The sequence below is a fragment of the Hippoglossus hippoglossus genome, chromosome 9 (genome assembly GCF_009819705.1).
Source record: "Hippoglossus hippoglossus isolate fHipHip1 chromosome 9, fHipHip1.pri, whole genome shotgun sequence".
NCBI classification, from domain to species: Eukaryota; Metazoa; Chordata; class Actinopteri; order Pleuronectiformes; family Pleuronectidae; genus Hippoglossus; species Hippoglossus hippoglossus.
This window is the reverse complement of record NC_047159.1, coordinates 13,571,336-13,589,606: the sequence shown is the minus strand read 5'-3', so window position 1 is coordinate 13,589,606 and position 18,271 is coordinate 13,571,336. Positions and strand designations below refer to the sequence as shown.

Genomic DNA, 18,271 nt, shown 5'->3' with positions numbered 1-18,271 from the left:
TAACACTTCGCAGTTTGACTAATATTGTAATCATTATCTTGTAGTTAAAATTTGTGCCACTGCTTATTTATCGTAGACGCGGAGGTTTGGAGCAGAGATGTCAGAAAAGATTGGTGGATAAAATGCGACACCGGTTTCGAGCAGGAGAACATGGAATTAATCGTCTTGGTTCCCTAATCCACCAGGAAACTACTATTCCAGCCTTCTTGAAGTTGCGGCTTCCTTTAATATGGTGCAGGTACCTGCATGCTTGTCAGGTAGTGTGCATCAGTTCACAACATCCCTGTCATATCTGTCACTTGGAATATACAGTACAGTAGACACCTCTGTAATTCACAGATGATCCTCAGGGTACACAGGCTTCTACAGGAGTGACTATTTCTTTTGAGTTGTGCACAAAATAAAAAGCTACACAATGTTTGATTTCCTATGTGTGAATAATAACCAAGTAAACACAAAAGACACCTTTAACGTCATATTTATTGTTATTTAGTTACTCAATAAAACATATACAGATATATACAATATGCAGGAAAACAGACGACTGCACTTTACATATTATTAAAAAAAGAAAACAAAAAAAAACAAAATCAGTTTGTAAATTGCCGTCACAGTCCTCCATCTATTGTTTCAGAAATTCAAATTCAACAGAAGCTTTATTTAAAGATTACAAGATTGCCTAACACACAGCAAATTTTCTCTTATTATACATGTGCAATACCAAAAGTTTTTTTTTTTCAATTCCCTTTTAAAACGATCCCTTGACCTCCATCTTCAGTTCCCATTGGATGGATTGTATACGAGTGGTTGAGCTCATGAGGATGGAGAAGAGGAGAGAGGAGAAGAGGAGAAGAGGAGAGAGGAGAAGAGGAGGAGAGGAGAGGAGAGGAGAGGAGGAGAGGAGAGGAGAGGAGAGGAGTCGAGGAGAGAAGAGAAGAGAAGAGAAGAGATATTCTGGCCAATATTAAGAACAGAGAACTAAAATAAATCTTAAATGATAAAGTTTAACATTTTCTTTTAAAAAGAGGGGGAAAAAAATTGTTGGATTACATTCATGCATAATCATCCCTCTTCCCATCTTCCTCTACGTCTGCTTCTCTGGGGTCAGACCACTTCTAATGAACCAGTGGGCCTCATTAGAGATTGTGATAGTGTGTGTGTGGGGGGGGGGGGGGGGGGGGGGGGGGGGGAATCCAGATTTCTGTCAAATAGTAGAGTTACATTGACTGGGAGGTTTTATACATTAGAGCTGCAACCATGTAAAGTAAAAGTCATGAGATCACGGTCGCGTCACAAGACTCAACACTGGTATACAATCACAACCAGCGACAACTGGACAAAATCTTTTCTTCTGGTTTTCTTCTTCCCCTTTGACATTTCTTTATTTTTCTTCAACAAAGAAAAAACAAACCAAAAAAAAATATCGATTTGAGGTTTTCCAGAATTGGGCCTTGTTGAGTGGAGCCCAAGCTGTATTGTCCAGCAGTATGTGAGCGAGCTTCCTAAAGTGTGACTGCATGTGTCAGAAAAAACATGGTATTTTTGCGTGTGTGAGTTTGTTCTTGTGTGTGTGTTTGTCGTGTGTATGTGTGTGTTTGTATGTTCATGTTTGCATTTATGAGTGTAAATGTCTTTCTCTCCCTGAACAGGCATCATCATCATCATCATCATAAGCATAATCATCATCATCCTCTTCCTCATTGTCTTTTAATCTGTCATTCTTTTTATGTTGTAATCTTCTGTACTGCTTCCTGCTTGGCCTTCTGCTTCCTGTTCAAGTCAGGGCCGCCACAAATGTCCCGAATCGATTGGAGATATCAGAGTGGAGAGAGCGCCAGGACGAGACGGGGCCCCCTCTGCCCTTACTGTCCCCCAGCTCGTCTGTGCAGTGGACGGACAGGCACTGCAGGTGGTTCCCTCCGCTGCTCCCGCCACCGCCACCGCCACCTCCACCGGCGCCCGGGGCACCAACTCCAGTCTTACTCTGGGACAGCTCTGATTCTGTAAACAAGCACAGAGAGGAGAAGGTTAATTGAGACTGTGAGAAAAACAAAAATAAAAAACTTTAAGCAACTGTCATCCTGTGATACAGATGAACCACTTAAAATACAGACTTTTAATTCCCGTGTCATCTTCACATCCCACTCTAAATCTGCACTGTGAAATTTATTCAACACTATTCCACCCCCCCATCAATACAACCGGAGAAGGAGGCTGTAAGCAAAGTTTCCTCTCCTCACACTCCTCCTCCTCATGCCTCACATACACACACAAACATGCACGCATTCATTTGCTCTTGGTCAGGCGTGCAAATCAGGAATGCTCCTGCACGACCTCCAGTCAGGGGTCAAAGAGCGCAGAGAAAACTGGCCTTTGACCTTGCTTGACCCAATTTACTGGTATAATGGCCATGCCACGGCATCAACCCTGTGTCACAGAGATGTGGAGCCTCATATTAAATGGTTGCACCATGCTTCCAGAAAATCGATATACAGGTTGATTATACGTCATATTAAAGAGTTAATGCTGACGCCCGAGATGCATTCTTCACATATGGACAAAAAAAATCACTTTGTGCCATGTAACGAAAAATTTGTCAAGGGGAAGACTGACGAGGACAGGAAACGCTTGGCTAAACTATACATAAAAGCGCAGCGACACACTTTATCTGCCGAGGTACAGACAGACGCACGGGTGAGGACAAGAGGATAGAAATTAAGAAAAAATTTGAAGTAGACAAAAGAAAAATGCAGGAGGAAGCGAAGCACGGCAGGTCGGGTTAGGTATGACACTAGTGTTGCACTGTGTGCTTTTGGTAGTGCCTCCGAGCGAGCCCAGAGCAGAGAGAAAATACGTGTGAAGATGTTATGGATCCCTCACTAAAATCGGCCCGATTATTCTCCCATCTCCTCACCACACAGAACAGATCACTGCCTTGCTCCGTGTGGATGGTTGAAACAGATCAGTGTGCAGCACAAAGACACAGAGCTTTAAGGCGCAGGGACAACTCGGTGTCTGAGTGTGGAGACAGGTAGAAAACAGCTCTGACAAGCAGAGTTACGTGTGTCAGAGAGGGAAGAGGCTGTGATCGACAGTCTGGGCGCAGAGGCTGCAGATCACAACACTCCAGTCACTGTGCTGCTCACCTACGAGACAAGAGAGGTGCCACGCAGACCCCCACATCATCCACAACCCCCTTTCCCCTTTTTTTTTTTAGCTCAGCTTAAACTGTTTTTATTTTTTGCTTTGCTTAACGTTTCCACACACCCCCATCCCTCTCGCTCTCTCTGATTTTACAAGCCCTGAGGCAGCAGTGACACGGTGTTAACAAAACACAGCCAGGGAGGAGAAGGCCGGCAGCCCTGACCAGGCCAGGCCGAGCCGGGCAGCTATAGGACGACCAAAAGAAGCAAGCAGAGGCAGACATGCAGGCAGTGAGGCACGCTTGCCCCCCAGCCTGTCTGGGCTGCGACCACTGGAATGGAAAAGTGAGGGGGGGGTTTGGTAAAAGGTCAGGCAGCCAGTCCTCCCGTTGTTCCCTGTTTCGTCTCTCTCCGACTGTTGGTCCCGTCCCCCCCCTCTCACTGGAGACGTGGCGTAAGTGGGGGCTGAGGGGTGTGGGGGTGAAGGAGAAATGAGGATTTGGAGCAGTGTTGCGGTGGTGGTGGCAAGGAGATCTAACATTTGCCAGAGGGTCCAGTCACACACCTCAGCATGGCGGATCCCCACCCCCTGCCAGTATCGCTGCCCCCCCCCCCCCCCCCCCCCCCCCCCATTCTCCTAGCCCCCCCCAAAACCCACCCACTCACACTCCCTCTCTCTTCCCAGCGCTCTTGCCCTCGAGCACCCGCCGGCAGCTCATGCTAGCTGGGCACAGCAGGGTCCGCACCGGCCTGAATAGGCAGCCAAGCGTTCCCCTGGCTCACTGCTGACACACAGCAAACTGACAACACGCACAGCCAAAAAACACACAACACGCCAGCCACTGCTGCTGCTGTATGCCCACATCAGCCCTCAGCTGCTGCTCCACATGAGCACGCACGGCCACATGCATATGGACGCGGACGCAGAAACAAACACACACGGTCCCAGCTAGACTCATCACTCAGTTTCAATGCAAGGACCAGAGAGGGAAAAACAATCTACACATCACAGCTCTAATTACCAACACGCTGATTCTCTTTTCTGCCGCACACACTCACAAATGTATCACCTGCATAATCCCAGTATTCACTTTGAAGCTCAAGCTCATATTTGAAAAAAAAAAAAAGGTTTTGCATTTAGAACATAATTTAATAAATAATGTCTATTTATTTTGTTTTCGTTTGCTAATTATTTTTAATCACATCTTCAAGTGTACGACCTGCAGTCAACATAATTCATATTTGTTACGTTGCACTTTTTCATTAACAGCGCCTGTAAAATCCACTACTCTAAAAATAAGCCCAACACTTGACCACCAGAGGATTAAAATATCACCCACTATTACAAGGTAGCCGAAGGGGGGATTCAGGGAATGGGATTTTTATGGAAAAAAAAAAATCGAGACACTACAGTTAAATTGTAAGCATTATCCATGGCGGCGCATTCGTTCAAAAGTGGAAACGGCAGTGTGAAATTCTGCATCACACAAGTCTAAATCCCAAATCACCATGACATTTTACAAACAGGGAAATCTCTCCCTTTTTTTCTCCAATAAGATCTGCCTTGTTATGGCTGTTCATTGACTAACGTAGGATTCATATCCACGGTAATATCTCAATAATAGCCTATTCGTCTGAGGGGAACAAGTGCTTAGCATCAACAAGCGAGGGAGAAAATACCTAATAAAAAAGGAACAGTAGCAGCACAGGCAGCTGCACCGAAGCACGGATACACCTAAATATCCTTAACCACATTACAGCCAGAGAAGATTACCACAGTGATGTGTTAAGTAAATACTGAATTTAATGTGATGCACTTATATATCGCTGTATCTCTCGCCCCCAGTGCTGTACTTTGTTATTTAGTGTCTGGGGTGACGATTTCACACACAAACACCCACACACACACACACACCCACACACACACACACACACACACACACACAGCAGCAGGGTTTGGGAGCTGTCTCACAGACACAGCCAGAGACGATTTACAGAGATGAGTAGAGCTCCGAATGCCATGAAGGCAGGGAGCACGGCGCTCAGCACAGCTCCGGTTGTCTGGTTGACACCAATGTGTCTGGGAGCTGACGGCCTGACATGGGTTTACATGTCATACCACACACACTCAACACACTGGAAGCAGCGCAGGAAGGTAAACAATGGCTGCTCGCAGACTGCTTTTACTATCATTTTAATAATCCCTGCAATTATTTTCTCAATTAATCATAAAAAGAAGGGAAAAAAACGCAGTTCGTCACAGTTGAAAATTTAAATTTTTGAAGCTGACACAGATATTGTGAGTAATAAATTTGTTCCTTTAATGGCAGAGGAAGATTATTGAAAAGCGAGCCAGAAGGTTTGAATCTACGAGGCGTTGTTCTGCTACAAGTTCCTCGGAGCCGTCACACTGATTTCCCAGGCCCCACAATCCCATGCGGCAGGCCTCTGCCCTTTCTATCCCGAGCTCTATACTTCCATGACGACACTTCACCTTTGACCTTGTGCTCCCGGGGCCATGACCCCATCCTCTCTGAACACAAACCAGCCCAATCAGAATGCTCTGCTCGCTGACAAAAACACCCAAAGGCCTGCGCTCCTATGACAGTGTGTGTCATCAGGTCAGATTCCTTTAGCATAACAACTACCACTATGGCCTTGTGCGAGGACTCTGTCTTTGTCAGCACAAAACACCCGTCACAATTCACAGAGGAAAAGTCTGATTTAAAAAAATAAATAAAAAAACGCCACGAGAGAAGGTCTGATTTTAACCAGCAGGGATGCAGAGCCGGAGAAAATGTTTACTGTCTGGCTGAAACATAAGACGTCGAGGTTCTCCCCATGATGTCTCCCCTCAGTGTCAGCAGTGACAGGACGTGCAGGTCGGTGCCAAAACAATGATAGGAGGTAATTAAGACCCCCACAAAATCAAATAACATCCTTCAGCTACATGTGTGTGTTCAGGGAAGACTTCATAAAGTGCATTGGGACTAACAGGGGTATTAGCCATGTGTCTCATGCCCCAGGGTGAGCGGGGGGCATGTAAGGCTCCCCTGCAACCCCCGCCCCCAAAACCCACCCATGTGCCTCAGTGCGACCTTTCCCTCAGTGCAGGGAGCCGATCTGTGGAGAGCGGGGGGCACGTTTCTCAGGCGCGGGCGCGGGGCTTATTTAGGTTTAAATTCCCCCCATGTTCTCTGGCCTGCAACATACAGAGAGGTGGGGGGGGGGGGGAGAAAAAACTTGCTCAGGCAGGCATCGCCCCCAGCGTTCGTTACCTTTTTCTCCCGCAACACACCCATTCCCTTTGCCTCAAACACACACACACACACACATGAAAACACACACCCCTCTGGCCACAAGAAGTGCTTAGGAAACCAGACACAAATCAGAACATGGGAAGTGATTTAATGCCTCCTTCATAACTCACAACCATGTCCAGGACCTGTCCAGCATGTCATCCAAGTCAGTGACATATTGATCTACTACGCTGTCTCTATTTGGTTTCAGCACAGCACTGCACACTCTTGTTTCCACCGTTTTGGAAAAGGTCAACTGCACATGAAAACTGTGGCAATTTTCAGATCAGGAGCGACACTTTTATTCTGAATAAAATGATGTGTAATTATGAATTAAACTACAAAATATCGAACAAGGAACAAAGAGATCATTTTACACACGGTGATTAAATACATAACATTTAAAACTGATATTGTTGGATGACTTATTAAGAAAGGACATTTTAAAAAGTTATAGGCACATATATATATATATATATAAATAAATATGTTTATATCTTCTACATAGAGACGAGAATGAACAATAGTCATGGAGCATGAAAGTGATGGAAAAAACAGTTTTGAAATATATCATTTTCTCTTCCATAAATGAAAATGGTAGCTATTACCCAGCCACTCGTCTCATGTAGGAAACTACAGATGTTCTCTGAAGAGAGAAAAAAAACCTTCTCTCTATCTCTGTTACTTTCTCTTTCACTCAATCAGTCTCTACTTCTGTCTCCCGGGAGAAACAGCTCCAGTGTCATAACTCATTTGTCAGTTCCTCCATACAAATTAAAGGCGTCTGACGACTACCTGTATGGCAAATAACATAACCGCTGCTGGCAGCGTGACAACATCTGCACCTCTGAAAACCTGAAAACACACCCACACACACACCTTTTTAAATAGTGCACTTGCATCACTGGCAACATATGAACCCAGTAGCACCTCTCAGGAGCTGTGTGTCCAACTGATGCCTTTTTTTTTTTCTTTGACCGGCTTGGCCGGCTCTGGCAGACGCTCAACAAGACAGTGGACATTTGGAGGCACGTCACATACGTCCACAATCGAAGGTTTGGAAATCCGCATTCTGTGCATCTCGCAGCTAAATTCAGCTTTGCATTCGCTGCTGCATCCAAGCAGAATATTTACCACATGCTGAGACAAGTTTTATTCTATTCCAACACCCTTCCCCAGGGAAAACAAAACACCGGATGAGCTGCTATTTTGAAGAGTCGAGGATCCAGCAAAGCAAAAGGCCTGACACCTTTGTTCATCTTCCTCTCTCTTCATCAGTCACAAGCACGCTTCTTTAAAAGGCTTCTTTGAATGTCAGCAGTGCTCAATGTCTTGCAAAATCCCAGAAACATAGGGCACACATGCACACACACACACACACACGCACACACACACACAGACACACAGACACAGTAGCACATAAACAAACAGGATTGCAAACGCGCTCGCAAACACATGTCTTAAGATTCCAGACACTTTAAATGCATGATAGGCATTTTTCAGTCCTGCACTATTCACAAGTCGAGTAAATGCTCTTAAATATTTTTCAACACATTAGATTTAAGTGAGCGTGTTCCACCGAGCGAGACACCTGAGATCTGCAGGCTGAAGCCGTGAGCCTGACACCGAGTCTAAATAAATCAAACTTTATGTCTACAGCTGACAAATCCACACTATCAAGTTGCAGTGTCTACAAACCTGCCCTTCGTCACACGCTCACGTGCACGCCATGGCGCACGGATGCACGCAATCACAAACATACAGCAGGGAGGAAAAAATACAACGTGATAACATTAAAACGAGCGTCATTTTCTTTGTCCATGATTAGACAGGATCGTGTTGAGGAGGACATGAGTTTCTCGGATGCTGCTTTGTCACGACAGGACTATGTTGCTGAAACCAGCACTTACACACATAAGCCGTTCTTTGTGGCCCTGATGAACCCGTCAATAACCAAGTCAACTAACAGGAGTAACCTGAGGATGAATTATGACTTTTGGAAACAATATTACAGAGGCTAATTGCTATGATTATCATAATGATCATCATTACTGCAGCACAGGGATGTGCGAGAGGCTCGTGGATGTGTGATGTTAAAAATGTCGATATGAAACACCTTGTAATGACAGGTAAAGAACACAGACGGCCCCAAGCTGTTTTTTTTTCCACATTCAAGCACGTGCCAATCACTTTCTTCTTTTTTTGTGTGTGCGTGAAAGGAAATAGAAATTACTGGTGTGATTTGTGGGATTGTTGTCACACTGAAATGTCAAAGCCAGGTAGTCTCACAGGACTGTTCACCACGGTGGAATATCAATACGGTTCTTTCTGTGGATTTAAACGCTTTCTAGTGGCTGCGATAAGACGCAAGTTCCCTCTTTTCAAACCTGTCAAAGTCCCAGCGACGGAGATTTGATCATTATTAGAGCTGTTTAAGGCCTGATTACTGAGAGTGAGGAGTGAAACTATTCCACAGGGTCAACTGTGAAGTGTTTGATAAAAAATAAGTCACTCACAAGGAGCCAAAAGTAAAAATAAAAATAACCGAATCACTTCCTATGCCTGCTGGTTGCCTGTTATCAAGACTATGCACAAGTTTCCAAATGAACGGTCGACTTCTGGCTAAGATATACACGAGTGAAGGGAAGAGGAAGAGCGTAAGAGAAAAAAAAAAAAATTCTTAAAAAGGGGAAATAATATTAACTGACAACGTACAGGCAAAGTTGCTTGTGTGCACCTCAACTTCTCAGGGGCAGAAGATGCCGCGTAGCTCTGGAGAATCTGCCGGCTGTAAGATTTGGTAGGAGGCAGGTATGAGGAAAACTGAAAGTACGTGCTGTCACAGAGAGAGGAGGCCACAGAGGGCCACCGCTGCAGCTCACATCGCTTTACAACAGGCACACATGGACCGCAGAGAGGACGAGCTGGGCGGACGCACGCCTGCACTCTGAGGGAAATAAGCGCATGTTTCAGTTTTATTGGCTCCTCGTCTGCACATTAAAACATTCAGAGCAAGTTAGTGAAAAATATATAATGTTGAATTTCTGCGCTGGGTCTTATTCGTATCGTAGCGAGACCGGTGGCTCCGAAACCGAAACCATCTGGTTTCACTGAGCGATGGACACATTCACCTCATATGACGAGACTGACCCTTGACCCCTTCATCAGCTCATACTGAGGAAACTCCTGAGCATCACCAAAGTTCACCTGTTTCACTTCTCCAGCAGACAAACTAAACTTCATAAAGTACAAACACTAACTGTAAAAAAACCACAAATACTCAGCGTGTGTTATCTCTCGACAGAAACACATCATCTCAGCTGAATGTCTGACAAACAAAATTGAATTTGACTGTAAATAGTAAAAGTTCTCTTTATTATTATAATAAATTCAAATGCCTTTTCATCTAGTACATTTTCATTTTTCACCGTGCGTCTAAGATAAGGCAGTCGTGTGTATTAATTGCTGAACATAAATATTGAACGTAATAACTTCTGAGTGCCCATTGTTTAATAATGACGCAACTAAGTGAGAGAAAAAATAAGGCCCGTGTGTATATATATCAACACATATTTGATCTGCCTATGGTTAAGACGTATTTATGGTTCAGATAATTTCAGGTGATGTCCTCCTGTGGTGATAATTAAAATGTTAAATTCATCTTGTAAGTGGGAAGAAATTATTTCCGCTGCTGTTAGAATTACACCCATTAATTTCAACCTTATGAAAAACATCTTTTTCTTGACCACATTATATTTGAATCTATTGGACTAATGAATTTGCTTAATATATTTCAAACTAGAGTCACTGATATTATCCATTAGATTTTTGTTCAGGAGGACTGAACACTAGACTAAGGGGGATATTTTTTTGCAGTGTGAAAAGCCAGTGGGATGCTGGCTCTTCTGGAACTACACTGTGGGCTATGACTTTTCTTAAATTATTATGTTATTTTGCTCCCTTCTGTGTAGCCTAAGCATTAGATTCAATCTCAAAATCCCCCTCCCCTCCCAAATACACCTCCACCCTTTTTTCATCTTTGCTGTCTGAAGCACTCAAATGAGAAACTGTCAGGAGCCGTGATTTGTGCTAACTAGCTATCGATCGCTCCAGAGCTGCAAGCCTCCTGTCCATGTAGGGGGGGCTGAGAGGGAGCAGAGGAGACATGGAGAGGGAGAGAGAAGGAGGGAGGAGAGGAGGTGAAAGGAGAGCAGAAAAGACAATATTCTGCTTTTAAATACCTACTGTTTTTGTGAATTTGTACTGTCAAATGTGCTATCAGCCCCCAGAGATAGTGAGACAGTGAAAGCAACAGGGCGAGTGTGGCTGACTGCTTATCAGTGTTGGGTTTCCTCCTCAAAAGAAGACTCATTAATCATGATCAGAAGTAATGATGTTACATATCACTCCCTGGCATCACCCTTTTTTTCTTTTCCAGCAATCCCCTGTGCTCTGTTTTTTATAATATATTATTCTATATGAAAAACATATCTCAGTTACCTTTTTTGTTAATGACAACGGAAGGAATGACGGAAATAAAAAAGCCACAATGTTCAATGACCTTGTCATTTGTCTGTTAAATTAGCCGAGAGGACCAGAGGGGACAAGTCAAGAGGAAAACAAATAGCTGCATGAAGGAGAATCTAGTTTTGATCATTCTGCCTTAAATTAATATCTTCACTGATTCTTATTTTCTATTCATTCATACCCAGGATGAAAGCTGAGATGAGCTGAAACGGTCATTTACACACAGCTTCGTGTTCCAGCCTCAGTGTGACTCTGTGTCTGTCTTTTAGAAACAATGCGCCCGAGTCCAGACTCGGCGGTGCGCGCCCCCGCGCCTCTCTGCACCCGCACTAATCAGAACAAAGAGGCGCTCGAGACGCGCAAGGCGCTTTCCACAAATTATATATATAAAGATATATAGACATATAGATATATCTATACAATATATATGCATTTTAACTTTCACAGTGGGTTTAGTTTCAAATAATTTATAAATAGCCAACGTTAAAAAATGACAAGACAAGAAACGCAAGAGGGAAATAAAAAAACATATAAATCAATATATCAATTACTATATAAATAAATAAAACCAGACGACATATTCTGCTACATACAGCTACAAGGCTATTATACTTTTGTAACGTAAAATAATGCATTCGATTTTATATTACGAGTAAGGCATAAAATATAATATTAATAGAATAAAAATATAGCCAAATAATGTAGTCGTAATAATATTAATGATACATTATAATAATTTATTGTTTTATTTTTATTAATTATTATTATTATTATTAAGGCAAGATTCTGATCTGCAGCTGAACAACGTAACACTCAAATGAGTTGTATTTTGATTTAGAGTCACCATTAAAAACATTACAATTAATCTACACATAAATGTGCAGATTATAGTAATAATAATAACATCTGTTTCTAATAGAAAAACGGTCTTCTAGCCAAAAGATAATTTTTTTTAATTTTAGTTACGAAACCCTGACCTGTAAGAAACTCCCAGTTTACCCTGAGTTTGATAATAGTATTAATAAATAATTTAAAAAGTGACAAAAGTGACGAAAATAAATAATAACAAGTGTAACAATAAGCAAATACTTAATTATTATTATTATAACTATTATTATTTAGTATGGAGGGTTTTCTAAATGGATATTAAAAGTAAAAGTTAAAGGCTGTATTAATGTCACGGTGAAATTTTAATCCTAGCCAATCTAAAGCTCAGTCCACTCTCAGCAGCTCGGTACGATCCCATGATAATAACAAAAACAAACACGTAACAAGGCGAAGGAAGCCCCGCTGCGCAAACGCATATCCTCAAAAAGCTATTAATCTTCTCAATGTAGTTGTTCACCCTGAAAACCGAGATAAAGAACCGCAGGAAATGTTTACTTTTCTCCAGCAGGTCTTTGTACTGTGTCTCTACGACGAAGAAAACTATAAAAAATACACTGTCGAGGAGGCGCAGGCTTTACTGCGTTCACTCACTATTTAAAACCGTTCTGATCATCACTTTACTTCACTAACAGCGCAACAGAACAAGAACAAACAACAAAAGAATGAAAAAAATACATTTAAATCATTTTTTTTTTCCTTTTTAAAGACTTGAATGCCTCTCATCATCATTAAATTAATTATCATCCTATAGGTAAACCCCCTTAAATTCAAATAGCCCAGTTAAGAGAGACGGCTTCTCTCTGCAACGCACAATATGCATGAGGTCCTCTATTATCAGCTCTTTGTACCTGTGTGGTGTGACCATGCATTTCAGGTTAAGTAAAAAGCTTTTTTTTAAGATTTATAATACACACGTTTTAAAGGCAGAATGGATCCGTTAATGAAGCCTGAGCTGCATGTGTGAGAGTGTGAGAGACAGAGAGAAAGTAAAAGTCATATAACTATAAGATAATGAAAACTGTTCAATTACCTTCTTTACTGTTGTTTTGGCTCTTGTTTTTTTCCCAGGGTCCCATGGCCTTGTCATCCTCTGACCCATCCATCATGGCCTTGTCGCTGGGCACGTACCAGGTGGCGTGCTGCTCTGCCATGAGGGTGTCAAGGTCAATAGTGCCTATTGAGCCCTTCCCAGCATCCGGGCTGCAGCTCACCAGCTCATTGTCTCCATTCTGCGAGGGACAGTCACCATTCTTTTTGCCATTTTTAATGGCTAAAGGCTGGTCCTCAGAGATACTGAATTGCTGTCGCTGTAGCTGGATCTGGGCCTGCAGAATCTCCAGGGGATGGATATCTTCCTGGCCAGAGGTGCTGGATGGGGTGCGTACCTGCTCCACCCCAGGAGTGCCCGGGTGGCTCACCCCACTGGCCCCTGTGCCCCCACCAGCATTCAGTCCATAGCTGTCTGGTGTCGAGGTAGTATGATTGTTAATGCCCATGCTCAGGGCCTTCTGTCCATTTATCAACCCGGGGTCACTCCTCTGCATTTTGGGTGAGCCGGTGATCATAGGGCTGCGATTAGGCTTGGTGACCGGGGCCCCTCCAGCATCTGAGCTGGAGGACACCTCATCCTCGTTGCCATAGTGGGTGCTGACATCGTCAGGAAAGTCCACTCGTGGTGAGCTACTGTCAGACTTGGCCACACTTTGAATGCCACTGTCCAAAGAAGACATCAGGTCGGCCTGGTCCCCCAACATTAGGTCACCTCCTTTTCCCCATGAGGGTGACTGGAGGTGTTTTTCATGGGGCGTGCCCCCACCCCTCTCCCCAACGCCAGCTGAGGGGGTCTGCTGGCCTGGACTTACAACAGGGTTACCATTGTCAGAGGAAAAAAAAATTCCAGGGCTCACATGTCCACTGTCTCTTTTTCTCCTCCCTCTCCCTCTCCCACTCCCTGTTGTTGCCTTCCCCTCACTGCACGGGGTAGCGTCCATGTTGTAATTTGGGGAGAGGGCACTGGCTTCCCCCTGCACCGTCTGGCTTTGACTTGCAGGCTTAGAGTTGCTATTCCCGGTGCCAGGCATCTGGCTGTTCTGGGAAGTGCTGCTCTGAAAATATTCAGGACCAGCACTGCCAGTCCCATTAGATGTGCTGCTATTAATGTCCTGCTCTGTCTGACTCAGTTTTCGCTTGCCCTCATTTTGGTTCTTCTTGTTGAATGTTACGTTAAGATTGGGGGCCCCTAGGCTAGCGATCATGTTCTGGCAGGCCGTGGAAAGGGCCGCCAGGCAGCTCTGCCCGAAAACACTGTCTTTAGCACTGGTTTTGCTGAAGTTCCCAAGGGACAGAGCTCCAAGCTTACTAACAGACGACCGCTGGCCTGGGGGGAACTCAGACTGAGGAGGGTAGCTCCCTGGTGAGGTGCTCACCCCCTGGGGAGCGCTGTGGGCTGACCCCTGACGGTTGGCCCCCCCATAGGGAAACGTTGGCTGTGCTCCCATTGGAGGTGCAGGGAAGTCAGCAGGCCGCCTCTCTGTCGGTGCATTCGGATGCCCTGATCCTGCTCCTGGAGACTGCATTTGTGAAAGGTTACCCATGTTACCGCTGAACTGTGAGTGAATGCCCGGGGAATGGAGAGCCTGTACATGCCCATCTCCTGGTATCCTCATGGGCTCCTGCATGCCCATGCCTGGCCTAAACATCATCCCAGCCCCATTCTGCTGCAGACCCATGTCATGCGGCCCTGATTCATTTCCTGCTCCACCCATACGCCGTGACATCATCTCCCCAGGTGGGTGGGACCCTTGGAACCAGGAGTTCTCCTGAGTGACATGAGGATTTTGTCCATCAATGTTGGGCATCCTGCCACCAGCCTCTCTGTCGAAGTTGGGCTGAGGCATGCCCCCCACTGGGCCTCCGTGAGCCATCGGGCCAGGAGGCACTTCACCGTGGTGGCCTAGCTGCTGCAGACTAGGCTGCCTCATCCTCTGCTGCTGGTTGCGAGAGGCCATCTGTTTTATCATCATGGCTGCGTTCTGGCGCTGCTGCAGAGACTGCTGCTCAGGCCCAGGATGCTGCAGGGGACCTGGTGGGAAGCCTTCACTCACAGGTGGGGTGAACTCTCCAGGCAGGCCGGGGTACGCAGAGGGAGAGAGGTGGTTATCCATACCACCACACCAGCCTTCACCCCCATGTGCATTAGGGAAGTCAAATCTTGGCCTTTTCGCCATGTTCATATAAGGAGAGTCAAAGTGTTGAAGCCTCTGATTCGGGGGCTGTTGGGAGGGAGGAGGAGCTGGCTGTTGCATATTAAACATGGGGTCCCCATAGGGGTGCAGACCCCTATTTTCCAGTCTGTGAATGGGATATTCAAACTGGTTGTGTTGGCCAGGAATCATGACCCCTCCATCCAGAATGTTAGGGTTAGTGGAGCCGGGCTCAGCCTGAGGGGGTCGGGGGAGGCCAGGGGGGCATGAGTTCTGTCTGGCTATCAAGCTAGCCTGTTGTTGCTGTTGCATGAGAGGATGTCTTGTATTGACCCCCGGCTCCATTCCCACGGGCACCTTCCGGCCATTTCCAAAGCGCTCAAAAAACACTCCATGCTGAGGCTGCTGGGGTTGTGGCGGTGGCTGATGTCCCTTAGAGATGCCCTGCATACCTGGTGTCCGTGGCATGCCAGGGTTCCCTGGGAAATTCCCGCCAGGAACAGGCCTTCCTGGCCCAAAATGGGGTAACTGAGATTCTGATTCTGATGGGGAAAATACAGGTACATCAAAATGTCCAGATGGGGGCTCACTAGGGAAGTTATACTCTAATCCCTCCACAGCTCCCTGGTTTGGCATCCGCCGAGACTCCAGGCCATGAGACTCAGAGGAGGAGGATGAAGAGGAGGGGAGACCGTGGAAGGAGGCTGCTCTGTTAGGGGACTGATCGAGGGGTAGACAGGGAGCAGGGACAGCATGGCTGCCACTGGGAGGCCCGTGATGTTGAAAGTCAGGCATATTACCAGGCCGCTGCTGCTGCTGCTGCTGCTGGGGAAAGCCATCCCCTGCCTGTCCCTCAGCGAGAGGATCAAATCCTTCTCCAAAGCCCTGCTGTGGTCCCATGCCATTGTTGTTGAAGCCCATTAACCTGCCACCGTGCAGGCATGATGACCCTGGCTCTGGGCCTCCAAAATTCCCACTGAAATGTGGGTGATGTTGGTGGGGGTGAGGTTGATGGCCGTGAGGATGTCCTTGATGAGGTTGCTGGTTGTTAAAAAATCCATGCATGGGTCCTTGCTGCTGCTGCTGCTGCTGTTGCTGCTGCTGCTGCTGCGGCTGAAGTCCGCCGCCTGCATGCATGTCCGAGTGGCCCCGCGGGTGGAAGCCGCCGTACTGCTCTCCGTTCATGTTCATATTGAGCCCCAGCATTTGCGGCTCGCTCAGAGGGCCCATGCCGGGTTCTACTGCTCCCGGTGGGCCTCCAGCGTGAAAACCTGGGCTTTTATAGTGGGATCCCATGTTCAGTCTCTGTTGGTTTATGTTTCTCTCTGACTGGCCAGGGTTTCTGCTATTAATCTGAGAAGTGAACTGCTCCAGCCCAAACATACTCCCTTGCAATCAATCCCACATGACGGCCAGTTGGCCAGTTTTTCCGTCTGTCCCCAAAAAGAAAAACGAAAAAAAACATATACAAGAAACTATTCAAATGTTTGTATAACACTGGTGAATAAACTGCTTTGCCCGCTTTAAAATTTGAAACTCACCAGATAAGTTATCATTGTTGTGGATCAATTGTTTTTGTTTTTCCAACTTCTCCAAGTACGCGTCGGAGAGAGGGGACAGACTGTGTCCAAATACGCACGTAAAGTGTGTCTCTGTCCTCGTGTTTAATCGTGCACTTGACTGCTTCTCTTTTTCTCTTTGCTTAAACAGACAAATATAAAACAATTTTACTTAACTTGCTGCACGAGTGACTTATAATATTCCAAAGTTTTTCTGTGCGTATTTCTCCGGAGCGAACATGGCACTATCAAACTAAAAAAGGAGAGCGCTGGAGAACTGGAGCGATAGAAGTGGGAATATGAAAATTTCTGACAGCTAATTCATTATTCCAGTCCAAAGTCAAATGTCCCAGAGCGACTTTTTTTTATAAGGTCCCATAGTAGAAACAAGGGAAAAGTCCAGTCGCAGCCGTGGATAGTAAAACTACCTCTGCGCTTTTGAGGGGGAAAATCTTTCTTGGAATAAATACTGGCCACGGATCTCCTTCAAAAAAATCTCATCAACCGCTGAGCAGGCGTGAAACCAAAAAGTCCAGTGTGATGGAAAAGTCCACGGACACGGTTCTTCTCCTCTCCAGGTACCGGAGAACCGGAGCGTCCGTTTACGCGACCTGAACCCGGAGCGGAGCGGTGCGCACTACCCGCACTCCACAACCACGGATCGGCTTGACAGCATCCTCCACCCGCTGCCGGTCATGCGCTGAGCAGCGACGCGCGGTGCCTTCAAGTCCTCCCGGTGCGTGTCGCTCCTGGCGTGTGCGTCTCTCCGTTTACCGACTGCGGTCTGGTGCGTAGTGAGCGATCCACAGACTCTCTCTCTCTCTCTCTCTGCTCTGCCGCTCTGTGTGAGACCGACGCGTCCGGAGGAGCCTGCAACAAGTTTTGCATTTCTGCAGCCACTTCCATCCGCGAGGTCTCAGCCAATCAGAGCGAGCGGAGAGAGCTTCGAGGGCGGGACAAGCGCCTTTAAGGTGGTCCGCGGAGTGAATGAGATTGTATTGTGTCTGTAAATCTGATTTTTTCAAAAGACAGATTTCACTTTAAATGTAAAGTTTTGACCTAAAGAAACAGATGGTTTTGTTTAACAGTAAAAACATCATCAAATACATTTTATTTATTAATTTTAAGCCAATGCAGTAACCTTTTTTTTTTATCATCAACTCTAAGATCCTCCACTAAAATAAACAGGGCTTCAAGGGAAATTCTGCACAATCCGGTCGGAGCTGCTCTCGACCTCTTCACCTAACAAACTTTTTCCCTGCTTCCATGAATCCATGATCGGGGATCAGCCACAGTTGGAGTTGTATCACCATTGCATCATATTTACAACATCACAACAGTTACACCAATACAACGCTGTAATTGAACACGCAGCTGGTTGTTTATTGTGTGTTTAACTGAGACATGGTGGTTCCAGGTGAGTCTGTATCACTATGTATCTATGTACACACTACGGAACACTCATCAATGCTGCGCCCACATGCTGGATGTTAAATTTGTTATCCTGTGGTTGAACAGTCAGAATCGATGCAGACTAATGAAACCACACATCTGAGCGGATGTTGGGATGGAGGAATGAATGAGATGTATCAGTGTGTGCATCACATCACTGTCGCTGATCAAAAGTCTAAATCCCAAAAGGGGAAAAAATC

General features: G+C 45.6%; 1 protein-coding gene across 1 annotated transcript; it reads right to left on the bottom strand.

Moving 5' to 3' along the window:
* Nucleotides 1-462: 462 nt before the first annotated feature.
* mn1b (meningioma 1b) lies at nucleotides 463-17,477 on the bottom strand. The gene is made up of 2 exons (XM_034595613.1): nucleotides 12,888-17,477; nucleotides 463-2,001 (listed from the first exon to the last, which is right to left on the bottom strand). The coding sequence occupies exons 1-2, from the start codon at nucleotides 16,441-16,443 to the stop codon at nucleotides 1,775-1,777; spliced, it is 3,783 nt and encodes a 1,260-aa protein (XP_034451504.1). The 5' UTR covers nucleotides 16,444-17,477; the 3' UTR covers nucleotides 463-1,774.
* Between the last annotated feature and the right edge of the window lie 794 nt (nucleotides 17,478-18,271).

Excerpts from the sequence above, each read along its gene's own strand:
- mn1b (XM_034595613.1), bottom strand. The coding sequence starts at position 16,443 with ATGTTTGGGCTGGAGCAGTTCACTTCTCAGATTAATAGCAGAAACCCT. Across the intron at positions 2,002-12,887 it reads CCAAAACAACAGTAAAGAAG|AATCAGAGCTGTCCCAGAGT; the intron begins GTAATTGAACAG and ends GCTTGTTTACAG.